Below are 18,570 nucleotides of genomic sequence, written 5' to 3' on the forward strand. Positions count from 1 at the left end.
TTTTCTCCCTAAGATATATTTGATGTGAATGTATGTGTATCTGAGTGTATGTCTGTGTGTATGCACATGCTCGTATATGAACACTAGAAGGCCAGAAAAGGATGTCAGATTCCCCCAAAGTTGTTGTTTTAGGCCATTATGAGCCACCCAACATGAATGCTAGGAACTAAACCTAAGTCTTTTTCAAGAGGAAATGTTCTTAACTATTGAGCCATCTCCTTGATTTGACATGTATATTGTAAACTTCAGTTCTCTTTAATTTTAATAATTTTCTTGTACTGGTGAAATTCCTTGGATTTTTTTTTTCTAGTACTGGGAATTGAACCCAGGGAAATCTGTATTGATTCATAATGATATATAACTTCAGCTCCATCTTCTGAAATTTTTAATTTTATTGTCACAGTGGGGACTGCTCATTCTATAAATTGATTTTAGTAGTGTGATCTGCAAATTACATTTTAATTCAGATGGTGTTTGGTTTTAGAAGGAAGTAGTCCTCTGTCTCTTTAGAAAAGAGCTTTAGCTTAGAAACAGCTTAGATTTCTGTCTGTCACTTTATGCACACATGGCTTTGTTTGCCCATATAAGCTAACTTTATCTCACTCTTAAAAATGTCAGAAAAGTCTTTAAAAAATTGTGTGTGTGTGTGGGGGGGTATTTTCAGAAGAATCAGCTGATTGTACAACTATAACTCTTAGCCCTCTTGAGGCTGAGGTAGAAGGATCCAAGAGTTTAAGGCCAACCTGAACAATATAGTAAGATACTATCACAAAATAAATAATTTAAAAATAAAGTAGGTAATTCAGATTCCTGTTGCATTGGAATTCCTGAATATATTCATGTGATAGTCTAAGTTTGTTATTTGGAATAAGGAAAGGAGATCTAAGTACATGTATTGGTGACATGCTGAGTTAGTGACAGTAGTGCTGGTAGAGTAGGGGTTTTTAGATTTGTGTTTGTTTATTGTTTGCGTATATGAACAAGTGCAGGTACCTGAGGATGACAGAAGAGAGTGTTGGCCCCCAGGAGCTGGAGTGATAGGTAGTTGTGAGCCACCTCCTGTGGGTACTAGAGACCAAACTCAAATCTTCGAAGAACAGTATCTTTAACTGCTGAGCTGTCTCTCCAGCCCAGTAGAGTAGCTTTTAATATGTCAAGTGTATATTCTGTAAAAGCAAAGGATATAGTAGGTACCCTGTGGTTACCACTAAACCCCCTTTTCAAAGAGTAGAATGCTGGCTGGCAGGGTTCAGGAATGTTGCCTTATCATTTCTCCACCTTGATCTTGTTTCAGTTTCTGACAAGATTGGTTAAATGGCTTGAGGTGAGCATTGCTAAGGAGTGTCTTAGATTTTGACCTTTCTCCTACATGATGCACAGTGTACATTATGATTAGTTAAGGCTCTATCTTGAATCCTTAGTTAAATAGAAGATTATCCCATCTTGTTCCCAAGGTAGACTGTAGCAAGAAGTGAGTGTGTCCTTAGAAATTGAGGGCAAAAGTTAAAAGTCCTATATTCAAGGACATTATGTGGATTAGGCTATTGAGTCTTTATGCAGCCCTAAATATACGTGGTGAAGTACTCCTTCCTATACAGTTAGCTAAACAAATTCTCTTGTCTAATGAAGTTAGAGCTAGCCAAGTGAGTAAAGAAGATCAAGACCAAGTGTCTTTTTTTGTAGTGTATCTGATGCATTGAACAGTACGTGGCTGTCTTGGAAACATTTTAGTAATATCAGCATAGATAAGTAGAGGGAAGGGCATACATATGACCCTACTAAAGTTTCATAAGATTACTTAGGTGTAAATTAAGGAGTCTAAGCCATCCCTGTTCCACATGAATGGAGTGATTCTTCAGAATTTCAGTAGAATTTGTATATTGTTGCCTTTATTACTCTCATGTTCATGTTTAAAAACCCTTTCCCTGAAAGTTAGAAGTGTTCGTCACAATTTTCAAAAACACCTACTTTTTTCCTGACATAATACATCTTTTTCTTTCCTTCTGTAGATCTAGCTTTGGAATCAAACCCTTCCGACCACCCGAGGGCAAGCACAATTTTCCTGAGCAAATCTCAAACGGATGGTAAGGCTATTTCCCCACCCACCCACCTCGGAGAAGACTGACTAACTACTGCTGATACTCAGTGTGTTACAGTATCAGAAGCACTCCATAGGGCCTGTGCACTGACTTTTGATGTGGGATGATGTGCTTTGCTTTGTTTACTAGCAGTCTTGTAGGGGAGCATGTCGCTTTTATAAACACACTCCCACCTTGTTGCCGATACAGATGCATGATTTAGAAGTGGTGTGGGCTTACGGCTGTCTGTCTCTTTCCTTTTCTTCCTTAATCCAACAGTGTGTTTCAAAGATTAATGATAAATAAGATTTTGGGTTCTGTTATATTTTTATGTGAAACATCCAAACAAGTGTTTCATATATGTCATTTGACCTTATTTTACATAGTACCCCCTCCATGTAAGCCTGTGTCACACCCAGATATGTGTAACTCAAAACTTTCAGGCTATGTAAAACTTCATCCTATTGCAACAGACCTCAGATCAGACATGTCCTAATAATTCCTAAAAGGTTTGGTAGTGTGTAGATTTCTGCTTGTTTATGTTGAGGGTCTGAACTATGGAGTTTGTTTGTTTGTTTGTTTGTACTATTTTCTGTGATTTTGGTTGGCCCTCTCCTCCGTTTTTAAAAGGTAACTAACTTTTTCTGTTGGTTTTGACTGTGACTGTAATGGAGAATTCTCCAGCAATACTGGAATGGTGCAGTAATGCAGCCCAACACTAAGGGGACATGGTGCTTTTAGCATGTATTTTTGTACTTGCGTGTATTTTGTGAGCCTTGAGCTATACCCATTCTGGTTACTACTGCTGTATCTTCATGCACAAAGGGCGAGAAAGCAGTAAAAGAAAAGCTATCTGTTCCCTCTCATCAGTGGGGAGGAATGTGTTGAGTATGCAGCCTAGTGTTGACAGAGGTGGCAGTGTGGGGAACTGGTGTGGCCAAGTCTCTTCTGGACTCTGTGTGCTGTGGATGTCATGCTCGGTTAGGTTAGCACACTCCCTTCAAGGGCTTATTAAGGTAGGCTCAGTGTTTAGGTGTATTGCACAATATTTTTATTAGCTGAATTTCTCACCTGCCCTAGAGTATTTCCACATTATCTTTTGTATATGGAAATTCACATTTGTGCCTATTAGCTGTTAGCTTTATAGAGTTGATTTTGACAAATTTATTTTGTTAGAAACTATTCTTTAAAGTAGAACTGAATTTTACCTTTGCATGTTGATAGTCCATCAGATAATAGTAGCAATTATTTTTATTTTTCTGTGGCATTTGTATCAGAATTGATCAATTAATTTTTTTTTATTCTTAGTGCGTGAAAAGAGGAAGAGCAACCATTTAAACCATGTAAGTAAATAGTTGAAAAGGAATTAGTAGTTTGGTTAAAAGTGTGTCTGTAGTGACTTTAGGAGAATGTATTGAGTGCAGTACTGTTAGCATGGACGGTTTCTGTACATTTTCTAAAATTCTTTTCTCATAATATATTGACTTAGGAAAGTTTAACTTAATACCATTTTTAAAACAGGATTCTGACATTTTATTTACTTATGGTTAGATAACATGGGCATAAATACAGGCATGCATGAATTTTTGTCCATTTTTACTCTAATATTTTTGAAGATTTATTTATCATTTATGTGTATGCCTGCAAGAGTGTATGTGTACATGTGCCTGCAGAGGCCAGAAGAGGGAATCGGATCCCCAGGAGCTGGAGTTGAAAGTAGCTGTGGGCTGCCTGATGTGGGTGCTGGGAACTGAACCTGGGTTCTCTGCAAAAGCAGGTAAAAGCTCTGAATTACTGAGCTATTTTTCCAGCCTCTTCGCCTAATTTTTAATTGAAGTAACAAGCCATTAATTTCAGTACTAGCTGCTGATTTCCCATCATATAGGTAAAAGTTGTTTCTACTGTGACCATCATTTCCTTCTTCCATATCCTTTTTTTTTTTAAATCATGTCAGTGTTTCATTATGACTATGCACATAGTTAGTTGCTGTCTTTTGTCTTCAGTGGTTTTGAATCTGAATTCTTCATGCCCTCTGGATGGATAACTTTTCCTGGCCCTATGAGCTCACACAGCCAAATGCAGGCTGCAGCCCTTGCTGGTCTCCCTGTGGATACAGACATTCTTGTTTTCAGTGTATAGTATTAACTTTCTAACCAGCCATCTTTTTTTTACCCCAAATGTTGTCACATTTGTCACATGTCTGTCAAAAAAATATTTTCCATCTACTAAATACATCTTGGTTTTCTCCTGCAGGCACCCCTTCACAGCCTTTGCCATCCTATTCTGGGTTTGGCTGGGTTTGGCTTAAGCCGGCTCACTTTATTTAATTTTTTTCCTGGAATATGTCTTTGAGGTTACTGAGGTCTCAAGACTTCTCTCTTGTGTTGTTACCTCAATGTCCTAGATTCTCTGTTTCCCTTTGTCTTCTTATATTGTACCAGAACACCTTTTCTTGAGAGGGGACATGTAGGTATGTGTAGTGATCTGGCCTGGATAATTCCTCCTATAGATAGAGTTCTAGGTTGAAACTAATTTTCAACAGTCCTTGGGATACTTTTCTGTTACTATCTCAAGTACATAGGATATAGTGTGTCTGTTAATTTGTTTTTATTTATTTCTTGTGATCGGGGGATTGAAACCTGCAATTAAAACCTTAGCCAAGTGCCCTGGGTCATATCTCCGATCTGTAATGCGGTGGTTAAAAATCGGTTGCTATTTGTTGTATGATACATGCACATTCTCCTTCTCGGGAAGTTAAGGACTTAGTCTCTAGCATTCTGAAGGGTTATGATATAGTTTGTTATGGACCTTTAAATTTTATTGAGAGCCAGTAGGTCTGCAAACAATTCATTCTCACGGTTTTTTTTTTCCTTGTGTTTCTTTGATATTTTTTTCTTGTGTTTTTGTTATTTGAAAGTTGAGTCTCTAGACCAGGATTTCAGTACAACTGTCTATTTCTGTCTCCTCTTTACTTTCTAGTTTATCTTTTTCTTCTTGACGATTCCTTTGCTTTGTATTTTAACCCTTCTTGAGTGTTTTCTAGGGCTTTGTTTACTTCTGAAATTTTAGCATTCTCATTAATTCCCTTTTGCTGTCGCCTTAATCTGCTTGTCTTGCTAGAGGCTTCACTCAACTGTAGAGCTGCCCTTGGCTTCCTGTGACTGGAAGTACCATAAACTTTTAACTGAAGAGTCACCTTGTAAGGATTTGGAGGCCAAACCTACTTGGCCTCAGTATCTTTTTCTGGGATCCCCATCTGTAGGGCAGTTTTTTTTTGTCTGTTTGTTTGTTTGTTTTTCAGAGAAGACTCAGTTTTCTGCCTATAAACTTTGTTTGCTCACAGAAGATTTGCTTTCTAGCAATTGCCAAAGTGAGCCAGTTGTGCTTTTCAGTGCATATTTCTGCCCTTGCATCTCTGAGACTGTCAGCTTTGGTAGCTAGAATAAATATGGGTAAGGCAGAGCCAGGTAGAATGAGGGCTCTGTCACAGACCTAGCTGGCTTTGGCTCCACTGTATGTTTTTTCTTACTTCCCAAGGGCGGTGTCTCTGAATTCTCGTCTGCTCATACTCCTGTCCCATTAGATATCCGTAGGTGCCAACATCGTGTTCCCATGCCCCTCCTTTTGCTGTTTTGAGACACGGCTCTAATGGGTTAGTACTTTACTCCTGATCCTCCTGCCCCACCTCTGCAATGTTGGAATTGTAGGCAAACACCACCATGCCCAATTTAACTTTCATCTTTTAAAAACATTAAAAATCCTCTCAATCCTGCTTCCTGGTCTTGATATAAACTTTTCTTTCTTTCACTCAAATGGTATTTCATAAAGAAATAGGTTTGTGGTCAGTCCATGGTGTTTAAATGAATTTAGAATCCATATTTAGAGCTGGAAAGATGACTTGGTGGTTAAGAGTGCTGCTTCCTGCAAGTTTGGTTTCCCAGCACCCACATGTTGGCTCTCAACCATCCACAACTTCAGATCCAGGGGGTCTGAGGCCCTCTTCTGACCGCTTCCGGCATCAAGCTGCACATGTACACATGCATGCACATGTCACGCTTTGTTCTTTTTTACTAACCGCCTATTAGATAGGGGTTTGCTGGGATTTGTTTTCTTTTTACATTTTGCAGACTTGGGTTTATTACTGTAGTTTATGGAATTACAGGCCAGCAATGGTAAAGTGCTAACCACAACTGGCAACTATTACGTTTTCAAGCAACATCAAGAGAAAGCTCCCTTTAGCACCTGTCTTACAGGCTTCGACAGAGATTGCCTTCTGCCGTTGTCTAGTTTCCAGACTGAAAAGTTTGACTAGCTGCATGTTAGCTCTGTCCCCTGCTGTATACAGATTAGTGGCAAGATGTCTTATGAAGGGTTTTCTCTTGAAACTCGGAGTGTGTCCTGAAGAGGGCAGCAGAGCTGAGTAGAAGAAGTAGCTCATTTCCTAGGTTCGGTACAGAACTCTGTCTTAGTAGGAGTTTACACCCTGAACTGACAGACACAGAGGTTGATGTTTCTAGCCAGTAGTTTGCTGATTTGCAAAATGAACAGCAGCTAGAGGGCTAAAAAACGATCTAATTAAATGTTTTAATATTTTCAAATCAAGCCCACTGTACATTCATAATTAGAAACTGTATTGAGGACAATGGGAGGATCACTAGACAGCCTGCCAGCTAGTCTGTAGTTTGTTCCTACTTCATCTCTAGTGTTTGTTTTGTCAAAATTGACTTTTGTTACCATGTATATGCTCTGCTACTCCTTAATACAAGTTGTACTTCCTTAATTTAGAATCCATAATGTTCCAACATATGAAATCTGAAACTTTTTAAGTGTCAACCTAATACCAGAAGTAGAAAATTCCACACCTGACCTCATGAGGTAGCAGGCAAACAACAAAAACTGCATAAAATTACCTTTTACTTTTTGTGTGAATAAGAAATATAAAATGTTTGTCCTTAGACTTGGGTCCCATCCCCAGGAAATCCAACGATTTATGTAGTGTGTGTGTGTGTGTGTGTATGTGTGTGTGTGTGTAATAAGAATATTCCAAAACCCACTTTCTTCATTAAGGATTTCTATTGTTGTAATGACTAAAAGCAACTTGGGGAGAAAAGGATTTATTTGGCTTATACTTTGATATCACAGTCCGTCACCATGGAAGGAAGTCAGGAGGAATGATCAGCCATGGAGAAGTGCTGCCAACTGGCTTGTTCAGAATGTTCCTCTTTCTTATAGCAACCCTAAGACCAGCAGCCCAGAGGTGGCACCACCCACAGTGAACCAGGCCCTCCCTCAATCATGATGATTCTTGATCAAGCACCATTCAAGAAAATGAACCATAGGTGTGCCCATAGGGCAATCTGAGAGGGGCATTTTTTTTTCAACTGAGATTTCTTCCAAATGACTGTAACTTGTGTCAAGTTTACAAAAACACTAGCCAACACACCTACAATACTTTCTGTCCCAAGGAATTTTGATTTGGGATCCCCAGTCTATAATAGTAACTCTAAATGATATCTTCTTCCACTGGAATAAAAGCATTTCAATGAATCAGTTTCATTTTCATGTTTTGTTTATCTTTGGGTTTATAAAAGTATATACTTTAACACATAGGTAATGTAAAGTACATATATTAACTGAGTAGCTTAAACATCATAGCTTTAGATATAACTAAAACACTTCTATCTTGAAAAGATACTTAATGTTTCAGATAGCACCATCTGGGGCATTATGATAAAGAGCAAGAGGCTTTATAGTGAAACATCTGAAACAAACAGAAGGCTGTTCTGTCTACCATGTGCATGTTTCTGACTGTGGGCTTCTGGCAGTTTTTATATGCTCTGCTCTTCGAACCATGTCTTCTGCCTTCCCCTCTTACATGTGGTTCTAAAAAAAGGCTGATGGGCACAGTGACCGTGTGATGGAGAGGAAAGGAAGGCACATCTGAATTAGTGGTTTTCTTTAAGAATGCTAAGTTATTGGTATTTTGTTCTAAAGAGTGCTTCTGTTGATCTTTATTCAGTGACACTATTTGACCATGGACCTAATGGATCTTACCATACTTTAGACTGTTTGAGTATTTGATAATTGCTCTATTCCTGCATTCTTTGCAAATGAATGGATACTTCTAAAGTGTTTTAAAGATAGTTGAGAGGACTCAAAAAGTTAATGTCTTCTTTCTCTAGTACAGGTAATTCTTCACTATCTCCCAGATTATAGTTAGTTTCTCAGTACTAGAGTTGAATGGAGGGCCTCAAGCATACTAGTGAAGTTCTCTACCAATGAGCTACATCTCCAGTCTTGTTTTTAACTGTTCCATCTACCAAGTGAGGGTTTCTGACTGTGGGCTTCTGGCAATTTTTACATGCTCTGCCCTTTGAACCATGTCTTCTGCCTGCCCCTCTTACATGTGTTTATGAGTTTTAAAACTGTAATTATGTAATCTAATTACAGTTAAATTACACTGTAATATTTATTATTTTATATTATAATATTTTAACTGTAATAAATAATTCTTCAAATACTTGAACTCCATGAAGCTATTAAGATTGTGTGCTCAGCATTTCGAGGTAGGACCATTGAGAATTATTCTTCTGGAAAAGCAGGTTAGGAGAACCCAAAGAGAAACATTTTGCGGTGTGGTCGTTGGCAGAGATATGCTGGAAGGTAGATGGAGTCAGGGGATAGAGGGAGTAAGGCTCCCGTGGAGAGCACAATAGGAAGGTGTCTTGATAAATAACTTCAGAAACAAACAGAATGGCAGCACACTTAACACAGGAAATAAAGGTTAACTTCCCAAGTTGCTTTTGTCTTTTGTTTTCAGATGTGAAGAAATGTTAATGCTTAAGGGAACAGCCCAGAGAAACTTGGGGCCTCTGGCTTGTAGGCAACAGGCACACCAACTCTAGCCACTAAGATATTTATTATTCACCTTGTATTTCTTAGAGTAAGATGCTCTTATGCCAGTATTCAAGGCATTATGTTTTATTATAGTGACTGTATAGAAGTAGAAAGCTGCCATTTGTTTAAGAGAAAATACCGAAACCTTACTTAACAGTGTATAATGTTTATAAAGGAAGTTTGTAATAGGAACTTGGCAGGTTTGATTGGTAGGTACCATACTGAGGGCAGCCTTCTATAGCACATCTCTCCAATGTGATTTGTGGACATTCAAAGCCTGCTTGGTTCCCTGCAGGACCACACATGCTGCTGCACTCACTCCTGGACTGTAGAAGTAAATACCTTAATGCTTTATCATTTGACATTCTAACCAAGGAAAAAGAAAACACATTTTATAGGTTTAACTTACCGTGACATTCTCTTCTATTTCCCTTCCCCTTCAGGTATCTCCAGGGCAGCTTACTAAAAAGTATAGCTCATGCTCAACAATATTTCTAGATGACAGCACAGTCAGCCAGCCTAACCTTAGAACCACAATAAAATGGTGAGTACAACTAGGCTGCCAGCGCTGAGCAACAGACCCCTCTGCTAGAGCACCCGAGCCATGCCTGGTCGTTTCAGTCGTTTGATTGTCATGTTAAGACAAAGTTTAAGACATTGGGGTCAATTAGATACTGATTTTTAAGGGACTAAGTGTAAAATTTCAGTTTCCATTTTATCTTAGACTGCATGGTGGAAAGGAGAGCCAGTTAGCAAACAAGAAATCCCAGGGAAAATGTGCCTCTGTCAGGTGCATTTATGTTGTGAAAGCACTGATGAACGTGATAGATGTGTCCAGGTTGATCAGTTATAGGCCTAAAACAATGCTTACTGTTTCAGAAACTACTCTGAGTAGTTTGTCCTCTCCTGGCACCATAGTACAGGAGCAGCCCCGTGCATAGGTTACAGTCGGAGGTGAGTTCTCCTGCGACAGTGACAGGAGAAGAGCGCAGGGTTGGAGCTTCCCAGGGAACCCGATTCCTTGGTTTCTAACTATTGATTTTTTTATTTAACATAGTTTGGGAAATGTTTGATTTTAGAGTGCTAATGCTTTTAATCCCTAATTTTACTCCTCAGTCTAAAACTCATAATGAGCTTATAATTCTAATTTTGTTTCTAATATCCTAGCTTTAGAAAAAACTGGCCAATTATCAGTAATTTCTTCATTTAAAATCTGCAAGTTCTCATGTGTTGTAGTTTATCTTTCCTTTCACACTTAAAACAACAGTTGAGATTAAATTGTGTTTCAGCAAAAACTGAGCCCCACCTCTGCGGGTCTTGAGTTAATCATCTGTTCAATAATTCCTGGGTGTGGGTTTTTAGGAAAGCCTCAATCTGTGAGACTAAAAAGATAACGGAAGTTTCATTAGAGTCCTCAGATCATTTTGAACTCAAATAATTCTGATGTTCCTATATGCAATTTGTATATTTTTAAAGAGTAACTTTGGTCACACCAATAGTTTTCATCCCCTTCTCCCAATTCCAATGTAGTCTAACTTTTAGGAATCTACTTTTGAAAGTACAGTTTTTAATTTGTTTTCTTTAATTATATTTTAAAAGTCAGTAAATTTACTTGGTGAAGTAAACATTTACCAAAAAGATTAAAGCAAATTTTGAAAAATGTTTATCATAGGCAACAACGCATGATTTTCGAGGAAATTAAAAAACTGTTTTAGCCGGGCAGTGATGGCGCATGCCTTTAATCTCAGAACTTGGGAGGCAGAAGCAGGCGGATTTCTGAGTTTGAGGCCAGCCTGGTCTACAGAGTGAGTTCCAGGTCAGCCAGGGCTACACAGAAACCCTGTATCAAAAAACAAAACAAAACAAACAAAAACAATAACAAAAAAAACTGTTTTGACTCATACAACTTTTTTCAGTATACATGCCTGCATGTGAACATGGTGGCTCATATCTGCATTCCCAGCAATTGGGAGGCTGAGGTGGCAAGATCCAGGAGTTTCAAATCATCCTCAGCTACATAGCAAGTTAGGGGCCAACCTCAGCTACATGAGACTTTGTTTCTAAGACAAGAGAAATATGGCCTGGAGAGATGCCTCGTTGGTTAAGAGCATTGTCTGCTTAAAACCATCTATACTGGGATCTGATGCCCTCTTCTGGCATGCAGGTGTACCTGCAGATAGAATTCTCATACATAAAATAAATGAAAAAACCCGTGTCTGTGAGCACATGCATTTTTTCAGTTTTGCCTTCCTTTCAATTCATAGATAAGTTCAGATGACTTTAAGAAAGGAGATGGGAGTGAGGCATTAATGCCATTGGCAGAAAGTGGCTGAGCAAGTCCTTTGATCTTCCTTAACCCCTTCCCAGCCTTTTCAGCACAGTGGAGTCACCCTGGGAACTTGTTACCTTAGACTTAAACCAATGCCAGTTTATCAGAATGCCTTGAGCTAATCTTATATCAGGGTGACTTTGGTGTGAGGCAAAGTTTAGGAGCCACTGCTTAATGAAAATAAAGAACTGTGCCTGCCCACCTGGTGTGGGACCTTAGATTCATGAGTTTTAAACATTGGTCCCCTCCCTTTTCTATAAAAGTGGTTGTTGGGTGAACTGTTGTGTAAGTCTTAGTGTCCTTTTCAGAACCAATTTTTTTTGTGTGTGATTTTAAAAATCAGTCTGAGGGTAAAACTGAAGCACTGTAGAAGTATCCATCTTTTATGCCAATAATGTTACAAAGTTCAAATTTTTAAATTTATATCCAACTACTTCTAAAATTCAGATTTGCCTTCCCTCAAACATTTTCACTTTACATTTTAGATGGTATGGGCAGATGGCAAATAGAACCCTTTGTTCCCTAGTTTACATCATCTGTGGCAAACTTAGGAGTAAAGTAATATAGTGTCTAAAGGGTCGTGTCTACTTACTAATATTTCACTTAAACTAATTCGGAATACCTGCCATTAATACTATACCTTGTGCTATACTGAAAGCACTACTTACTTCAGGGTAGCTAGTCTTATCAGCAGATTTGTGGGCACTCATTCATATTTACTAAGTTTGCTACTAATAATCATACAGAAGTGATTTTAAATGCTTTTATTCAATATGCAGAACTTTTCATTACTTACTTTAGGGAGCTAATGGTCTGTGGTGTTAAATGGATATCATCTGCAATCTGAGACCTAATCCGAAATTCCTACTGTTTAAAGTTTAAACATATGTACAAATACTGCAACTTGCACAGAACAAAAGATTCTATAGGTAGAAGGGCAAATGATAGGAGGGATAGATAAGCATTTTTACATGGCCATAGTCAACAGAAATCATATGTCTTCTAAAATCATGTTGTCTAGTTGTGTAAGAAATCAGAGCACTGTAAGTAGAATGGTACTGTTCTAACTGCAGGACATCAGGGCTTCCCGGGAAGTCAGCCCTGCTTGAAAATGAGAAAACAAATTGCTTCAAATATTTTTTTTCCTTTCACAGTGTGACCTTAGCAATATATTACCACATAAAGAACAGGTGAGCATGTTAAATCCAACTTCCTATCCCAGCTGATTACCTTGCTGATACCAAATAGTATGCTATAGCATGCCTTTATTACAGTCCTGAAATGAATCTTTATTATAATAGAGTTCCTTGTTTGAAGATTCTAAACTTGCTGGTTTATATATATTAAAATGTAAAAATATACATTGAAACCAGCACATAATTTTTCAAACTTGATCCTAATAATTTAACTAATTTCTTGTTGTGGTATCTCCTGCATGCATTATAGATTGTTTAACAGTGTCACAATTGTCTGTTCCCATTGTGACAGTAAAAAAATCACAGCAAAGAGCCATCTTGTTAGCATAATTTTTTCAAATGACTTTCCTACGTAAAATTGAGAGAAAATATTTCATTTGCATATCTATAAATTTTAATGTAGGTCTTGGTAGAAAGACAAATAGATTTCCTTGTTTCTCTGTCTTTCTTTCAGTTTGTTTTAAAGAACCAAGAAACCAGTTCTCACACATATACATTTGACGGAAAGTTATTTTTAAAGCGTTCAGATTTTTTGATGCTCTACAGCACTACACTAAGGGTGTCTCATTGTAATAGAGTTTTGTATCTCTCCGTGAACTCTTAAACACTGTACTCATTGTATAAATGTGCAAATGTTTAATAAGTGTATCTTTTACTAGTGCATAGTTGGATGATGTATCCTGGTCATATGGAGAATAATGAGTCACCCTTATTATAATGTTAGCAGAAAGTGTGAGCACGGAGAAGCTGTAAGACACATAGCAGAAGGCACAAGGTCCCAAGCTTGGCTTTTACAGAGCTTGACAGCTTGAATTTTATCATGACAAATTATGTTTTCCTCAAAGTGACAAGTTACTACATTCAATTTTGAGAGTATTTGTAGTTACACATGAAAGTGATATTCTGTAATAAGGGGCTGGTTGAGTTCACAAGTAAATCACATTCAGAATATTAAAAAAGAAAGGTCAGGATTTAGTGACATTAGTTATCCTGTTTCATCAAAGACGTAAGCAGGCTCAGGAAACAAGTGCAGTGCAGTTGTGGGGGGGGGGGGGCGGCTGGCACAGCCGGGACCATGCCAGGATCAGCTCGTTCACACTCGCTCACAGTCGGCAGGCATAAGAAGCAGGCAATGCTTCATGTATATGATGAACGGTTTTGGAGGCCGTGTGCCTCCGGCTCAGGGACTCTCCTGAGTCCACGACCTCAGAGAAGCAGTGCTTAAATGAGTGCACTTTATTTGTTTGATGAACTTTTACACACACACCATTGTGTGTTTTAAAAAAGGGGGGCAGCGACGTTTTAATTAATACTCTTTATAAGAAGCAAGTGTATATCTTAAACATATAACAATCAGAGAATTAAAGAAAGGCAGAAACTTGTGAAATTTAAATGTTGTTCACATTGATCAAAGTTCTAAGTTCTTCATGTCCACTGCTGCCTTTATGAGGAGGAAGGATAACGTGCTTATCGGCACTGCTAAGCGTGTCAGTGCTTCGCAAGCACTCATAGCAAAGGTGCCGCAGCGCTGGCTAAACCCAGGAAGAACCGCTTGCCTTGTTAAAGGTTGGCCTCCCCCGTCGGCCTCACCCTACATCTAGCAGTTGTTAACTAAGACACTACTAACGTCCTGTATTGTTACATTTTACAGAGATGCAAATAGATCCCTGGACATTTTTGATGAGCGGTCACATCCTCTCACAGTAAGTATCTGTTTGCTTTTCTTAAAATTATATTTTTCTTTCCTAGAATTGTGTTTTGTTTCTGTCTGCGTGTTATGTAGCTGATTACTGTGAGAAAATTAGTCCCTCTAGCTTGAGTTAGGAGTGTGCCGTGGCTATGATAAAGTAACAATTGCCTTGATGCTTTGCTTAAGTAGTGAGCCAAGGGAAATAAGTGTATTGTCTTAAATAATAGAAAATTCAGCTTTTCAAAAGATAATCTTTAAGTAACATCAAGCAATATAAATATCTGTAAACAAATTCAACAAATATGTTTTAAAAAAAGGGAAATAAGGAAACTTTAAATTAGTTAAAATGGGTCTATCTGTAATTTCAGTACCTTGAAGGCTGACTAGTGATTTGAAAGACAGTCTACCTATTAAGAGCAACCTAGTATTAAGAGCAACCTAGTAATAAGAGCAACCTAGTAATAAGAGCAACCTAGTAAGGCCCTAACTTGAAAACAACCAGTCAGTCGAACCTGTAAAAATTTAAGAAGTCACTTCACCAGACATATGCTGGCCAGTCTTGATACTTGACACACATACTGTTGGCTGTTATATGGACAATGTTAAGAAGAGCCTATGGTTATAGGAAACTAAAAATATTTTGGGTTTTTTTTTCCCCCAAAGTATATTGCAAACAGCTGTCACCCCTGTGACACTTTTAAGATCAGTATGATTTCAGGATTAAAAAAAAAAAAAAAAAAAAACCTGGGTAGGAGAATGGAAGGGTATATCTGACATTCCTGTGCTTGTGGTCGTGTGTCCTTTTATAAAGGATGGGTGGGTATGAATAGTTGTAGTATAGCCATAGATTGCTTAACAGTGGGTACATCCTCAAATATGTATTAGGTGATTTTGTTCTGCAAAAATTGTAGAGTACTTCATCTAAGATGGCTGTAGTATTACACACTGATGGTTTACGGAACTGGTATTATGTATTTAGTTCATCATTGCCTGAAAAGGTCATTCTTGCCAATTGCCATAAGATGCCACACTCTTTATATTGAAAGCACAATGAAAGTCACTGGGCATGGTGACACACACTCTTAACCTCTGCACTCAGGAGGAAGTCTCAAGACAAGCATACAAACAAGATGGCTCAGCAGGTGAAGCACTTGCTGCCAAGCCTGAGGGTCTGTGCTTGACCCCCAGTATTGTAAAGGGAAAGGACCAACTCTCAAAGTTGCCCTTTGACCTCGTGTGTGCACTGTGGCTGTGCATGCCCATACACATAGTTATACAAATGTACACAATCATTCTACCCAATTGAAATTATCTTAAGGAACAGGTGAGCACAATGTGGAGACAGACTCAAGTATTTTTAAGAATACTTAAAAGATTTCCTTCAGTCAATATTTATTTATTCATTTATTTTTCTTTCAGAGAGAGAAAGTTCCAGAGGAGTACTTTAAGCATGACCCTGAACACAAATTTATTTACAGATTTGTTCGTACACTTTTTAGTGCTGCACAGCTGACAGCGGAATGTGCAATAGTGACGTTGGTAAGCTTCCTGCCAAGCTTCATTAAAAAGCTTGTACCCAGATATGTTTAATCCCTGAAATGATCATAAAACCTTTAATAAGAACCTTCTGAAGGAATGACTGTTAATTTAACAGCCTTTATGGTTTAAAAATGTTACATTGCCTTTATTACAAAAAAAAAAAATTGCTATTAAAGGCAGTAAGAGAGTTCTCCCATCATGCCTCAGTACACATATATGGGCATGTTGATGGGGCAGGAGGGGAAAGCAGTAACAAGCGCAGGTGGTTCACCAGTCTGATTTGCTGAAGTTTAAGGTTCATGCCAGGCTGTGTTCCTCAGGGCCTTCTGTTGTATGCTATGCTGGATCACTGTCTAGTTCTCTGACCCTTGGATGATGGGTGTTAATCTACCTCTGCTGATGACTTATTTCTGCCTATGAAGTTGCCCAGGATTATAGTACAGTAGTTCTTAGAGTGGCTTTGTGAACTTGCTAAGCTACAGGTATATGCTTGCCTTTATGTTATCCATTGAGAAGGCCTGTAGTAAGACTATTGTTTCACATAGTGCATGTTATTGTAGCATTTAGGATTTCACTGCCCCTACAACAGATGCACGGAGATAAGTCAGATGCTTGGCCCTGAGGAAAGGTGACTACCTCCTCCTTTACCATCAGTTAGACTCAGAAGAAGCCATGTGCTGTGTTCATGAGCAGAATCGCCCTGTGGGCACCAGTGCTGTGAAATTGGGTTGGAAAGAGAGGTGGCAAGGTCCTTGTTAGTGAGGGAAGCTGCATTCCTGGAAGAACAGAATGGCCCTGCCTGGCCAGTGAATAGCCAAGACTGCAGAGTGAATTTGAGTCAGAAGTAAAGAATTAAAAATATTTGTTGAAGTGCAGAGAACATTAGCAATGAAAATAGGCAGCCAGCCCTCACAGATCTATCTTCAGTGTTTGAGAGACAAGTCTACTGGGGAGGAGGAAATGCAGGAATGAGTAATAGAAGGCAAGATAAGACACTCCCACAATGGTAAGGCACTCCCACCAGGCAAATGCTGAAAGAGGCCTCAAGCGCTCCACACCTCTGTTGTAGCACCAGGCAGAGGGAGGGGAGAGGGAGGGAGGGTGGGAGAGAGAGAGAAAGAGAGAGAGAGAGAGAGGAGAGAGAGAGAAAGAATGTGAGAGCGAGCACATGAGATGGAAGTCTTGCCTTGAGATGATGTCCTGGTAAGGAAGACCACGGGTGTTTTTGCAGATAGTTGCTTTTAGCCATGAAAATTAAGCATGGTAAAAACAACTGGAGAGTTTTTGTTTTAGATAAATGAGCAGAATACCTCCTTAGAGAAGTGGCATTTAAACAGCAGCCTAACTGCAAAGAGGAAGCAAGAAGCTTAGGTGTTATAGGCAGTGGAGCAGTGCCAGACCAATGATTTTCAACTTTTGGGTCGTGACCTCTTCTATCTCCAAAAATATTTTATATTATGATTCATAACAATAGCAAAATTAGAGTTATCAAGTAGCAGCAAAAACAGTTTTATGGTTATGGGTCCTGCATTAAAGGGTCGCAGCATTAGTGAGATGGAGATCCTCTGGGTAAGTCTGTGATGAAAGAACATTCCATGTACTCAAGGAAAGTAGGATGGCCATGTGGGGGGAGTAAGGACTAAGGGAAATTAGGGGTCAGTCTCACAGGGAGGGAGGTTCCAGGTTGGTTAGTGACTATTGCTAAGTCTTGAGCATGGGGAAAGTGACATTAATTTAGGAGGCTTTTCTACCTGTTTTTGGAGAGATAGACTATAATTGGAGGTCAGAAGAGAGGCAAGTAGAACGTTAGGAAGCTGTACAATGGTATGTGCAAGCAGTGAAAAATGCCCAGGATAGAGATTTGTTAGATTGCCAATAACAGACAGGTGTTGCTTGCAGACTGGAGAAGGATAACAGAGTTTAAGCTTCTACAACCAGGCAGGTGGAGAGGTAAAGAGGTCTGAATCTCTAAGTGAAGGCACTGATGAATGGCTTGGCAAGAGCTGTTTCAGAATAGTGATAGCAGCCAGAGACAGAAACAAGTGGGTGCACTAAGTGGTTGGCTGGAGGTGGGCTGGCATGTTCGTGATCTGCTGCTGAGCTGAGCTGAACAGAGCAACCAGACATTGACATTGAACTAATCTCTGGCTGAGATGCTGTGCACAGTGGAATGGAGCCAGACCCACAAAACACAAGAGTTGGCTTTGGTTTGAAGAAAACCAAGTCCTCTCTTGCAGTGACACAGGACAAGTGTTACTGAGGACCAGGACCTACCATACCTGTCAGTAAGGGCAGCCACGGTTTGCCAGTGCGCCACTGCTCTCTGACTACTTCTGGAACAGCCGGGGTGTCCTGAGAGAAAGATTCATTCCTCAGATAGTTGAGAGTTCCAAGTATGGGGGCTGGAGGATAAACTCATAGAGAACGTGTCATATTTGGCAGACATTTGTGTTTGGGAAAAAAAAATTGAGTTTGAAGAACATTACGAAATCTGAGCCGTTAGTCTAATGACCTTAAAAAAATAGTGATTATCTCTTACAAGTAAATTCCTTTTTTGCCTTTTTTATCTTGATAAAAAGCACTTCATACCATATATGGGCTGCCTTCCACAGCTGAACTTGACATCTAGTTTCTACCAATTAAAGATCATAAATACTTGTTGGGGAGCTTCTCTTGCCGTCCTCCAAACGGGACTGTTTGCATTAGCATAGCACTTGCATTGTCTCTAGGGTGGTCACTAATCTAGAGGAGATTTAAAACCGCGTCAGAAAACAGTCATAACAGGAGTTCAGGGCCAGCCTGAGCTGTATGTATAGTGATACCCTGTCTAACAAAGCAAAC

At 39.1% G+C, this 18,570-nt stretch overlaps 1 protein-coding gene across 3 annotated transcripts in view; it reads left to right on the forward strand.

The window, feature by feature from the left end:
* The window catches only part of Ccnyl1 (cyclin Y-like 1), a 34,606-nt gene that overhangs the window by 7,919 nt on the left and 8,117 nt on the right, over positions 1 to 18,570 (forward strand). For 2 of the 3 annotated variants that reach the window (XM_011238499.2, NM_001097644.1), the window contains exons 2-7: positions 2,010 to 2,084; positions 3,387 to 3,421; positions 9,419 to 9,519; positions 12,459 to 12,494; positions 14,152 to 14,203; positions 15,610 to 15,729. In XM_011238499.2, the coding sequence (XP_011236801.1) occupies positions 2,010 to 2,084; positions 3,387 to 3,421; positions 9,419 to 9,519; positions 12,459 to 12,494; positions 14,152 to 14,203; positions 15,610 to 15,729 (419 nt within the window). The remainder of the gene's footprint in view (positions 1 to 2,009; positions 2,085 to 3,386; positions 3,422 to 9,418; positions 9,520 to 12,458; positions 12,495 to 14,151; positions 14,204 to 15,609; positions 15,730 to 18,570) is intronic. The other variant, XM_006495953.3, reaches the window with a different exon arrangement.

This window comes from Mus musculus, chromosome 1, assembly GCF_000001635.26.
Source record: "Mus musculus strain C57BL/6J chromosome 1, GRCm38.p6 C57BL/6J".
Lineage (NCBI taxonomy): Eukaryota > Metazoa > Chordata > Mammalia > Rodentia > Muridae > Mus > Mus musculus.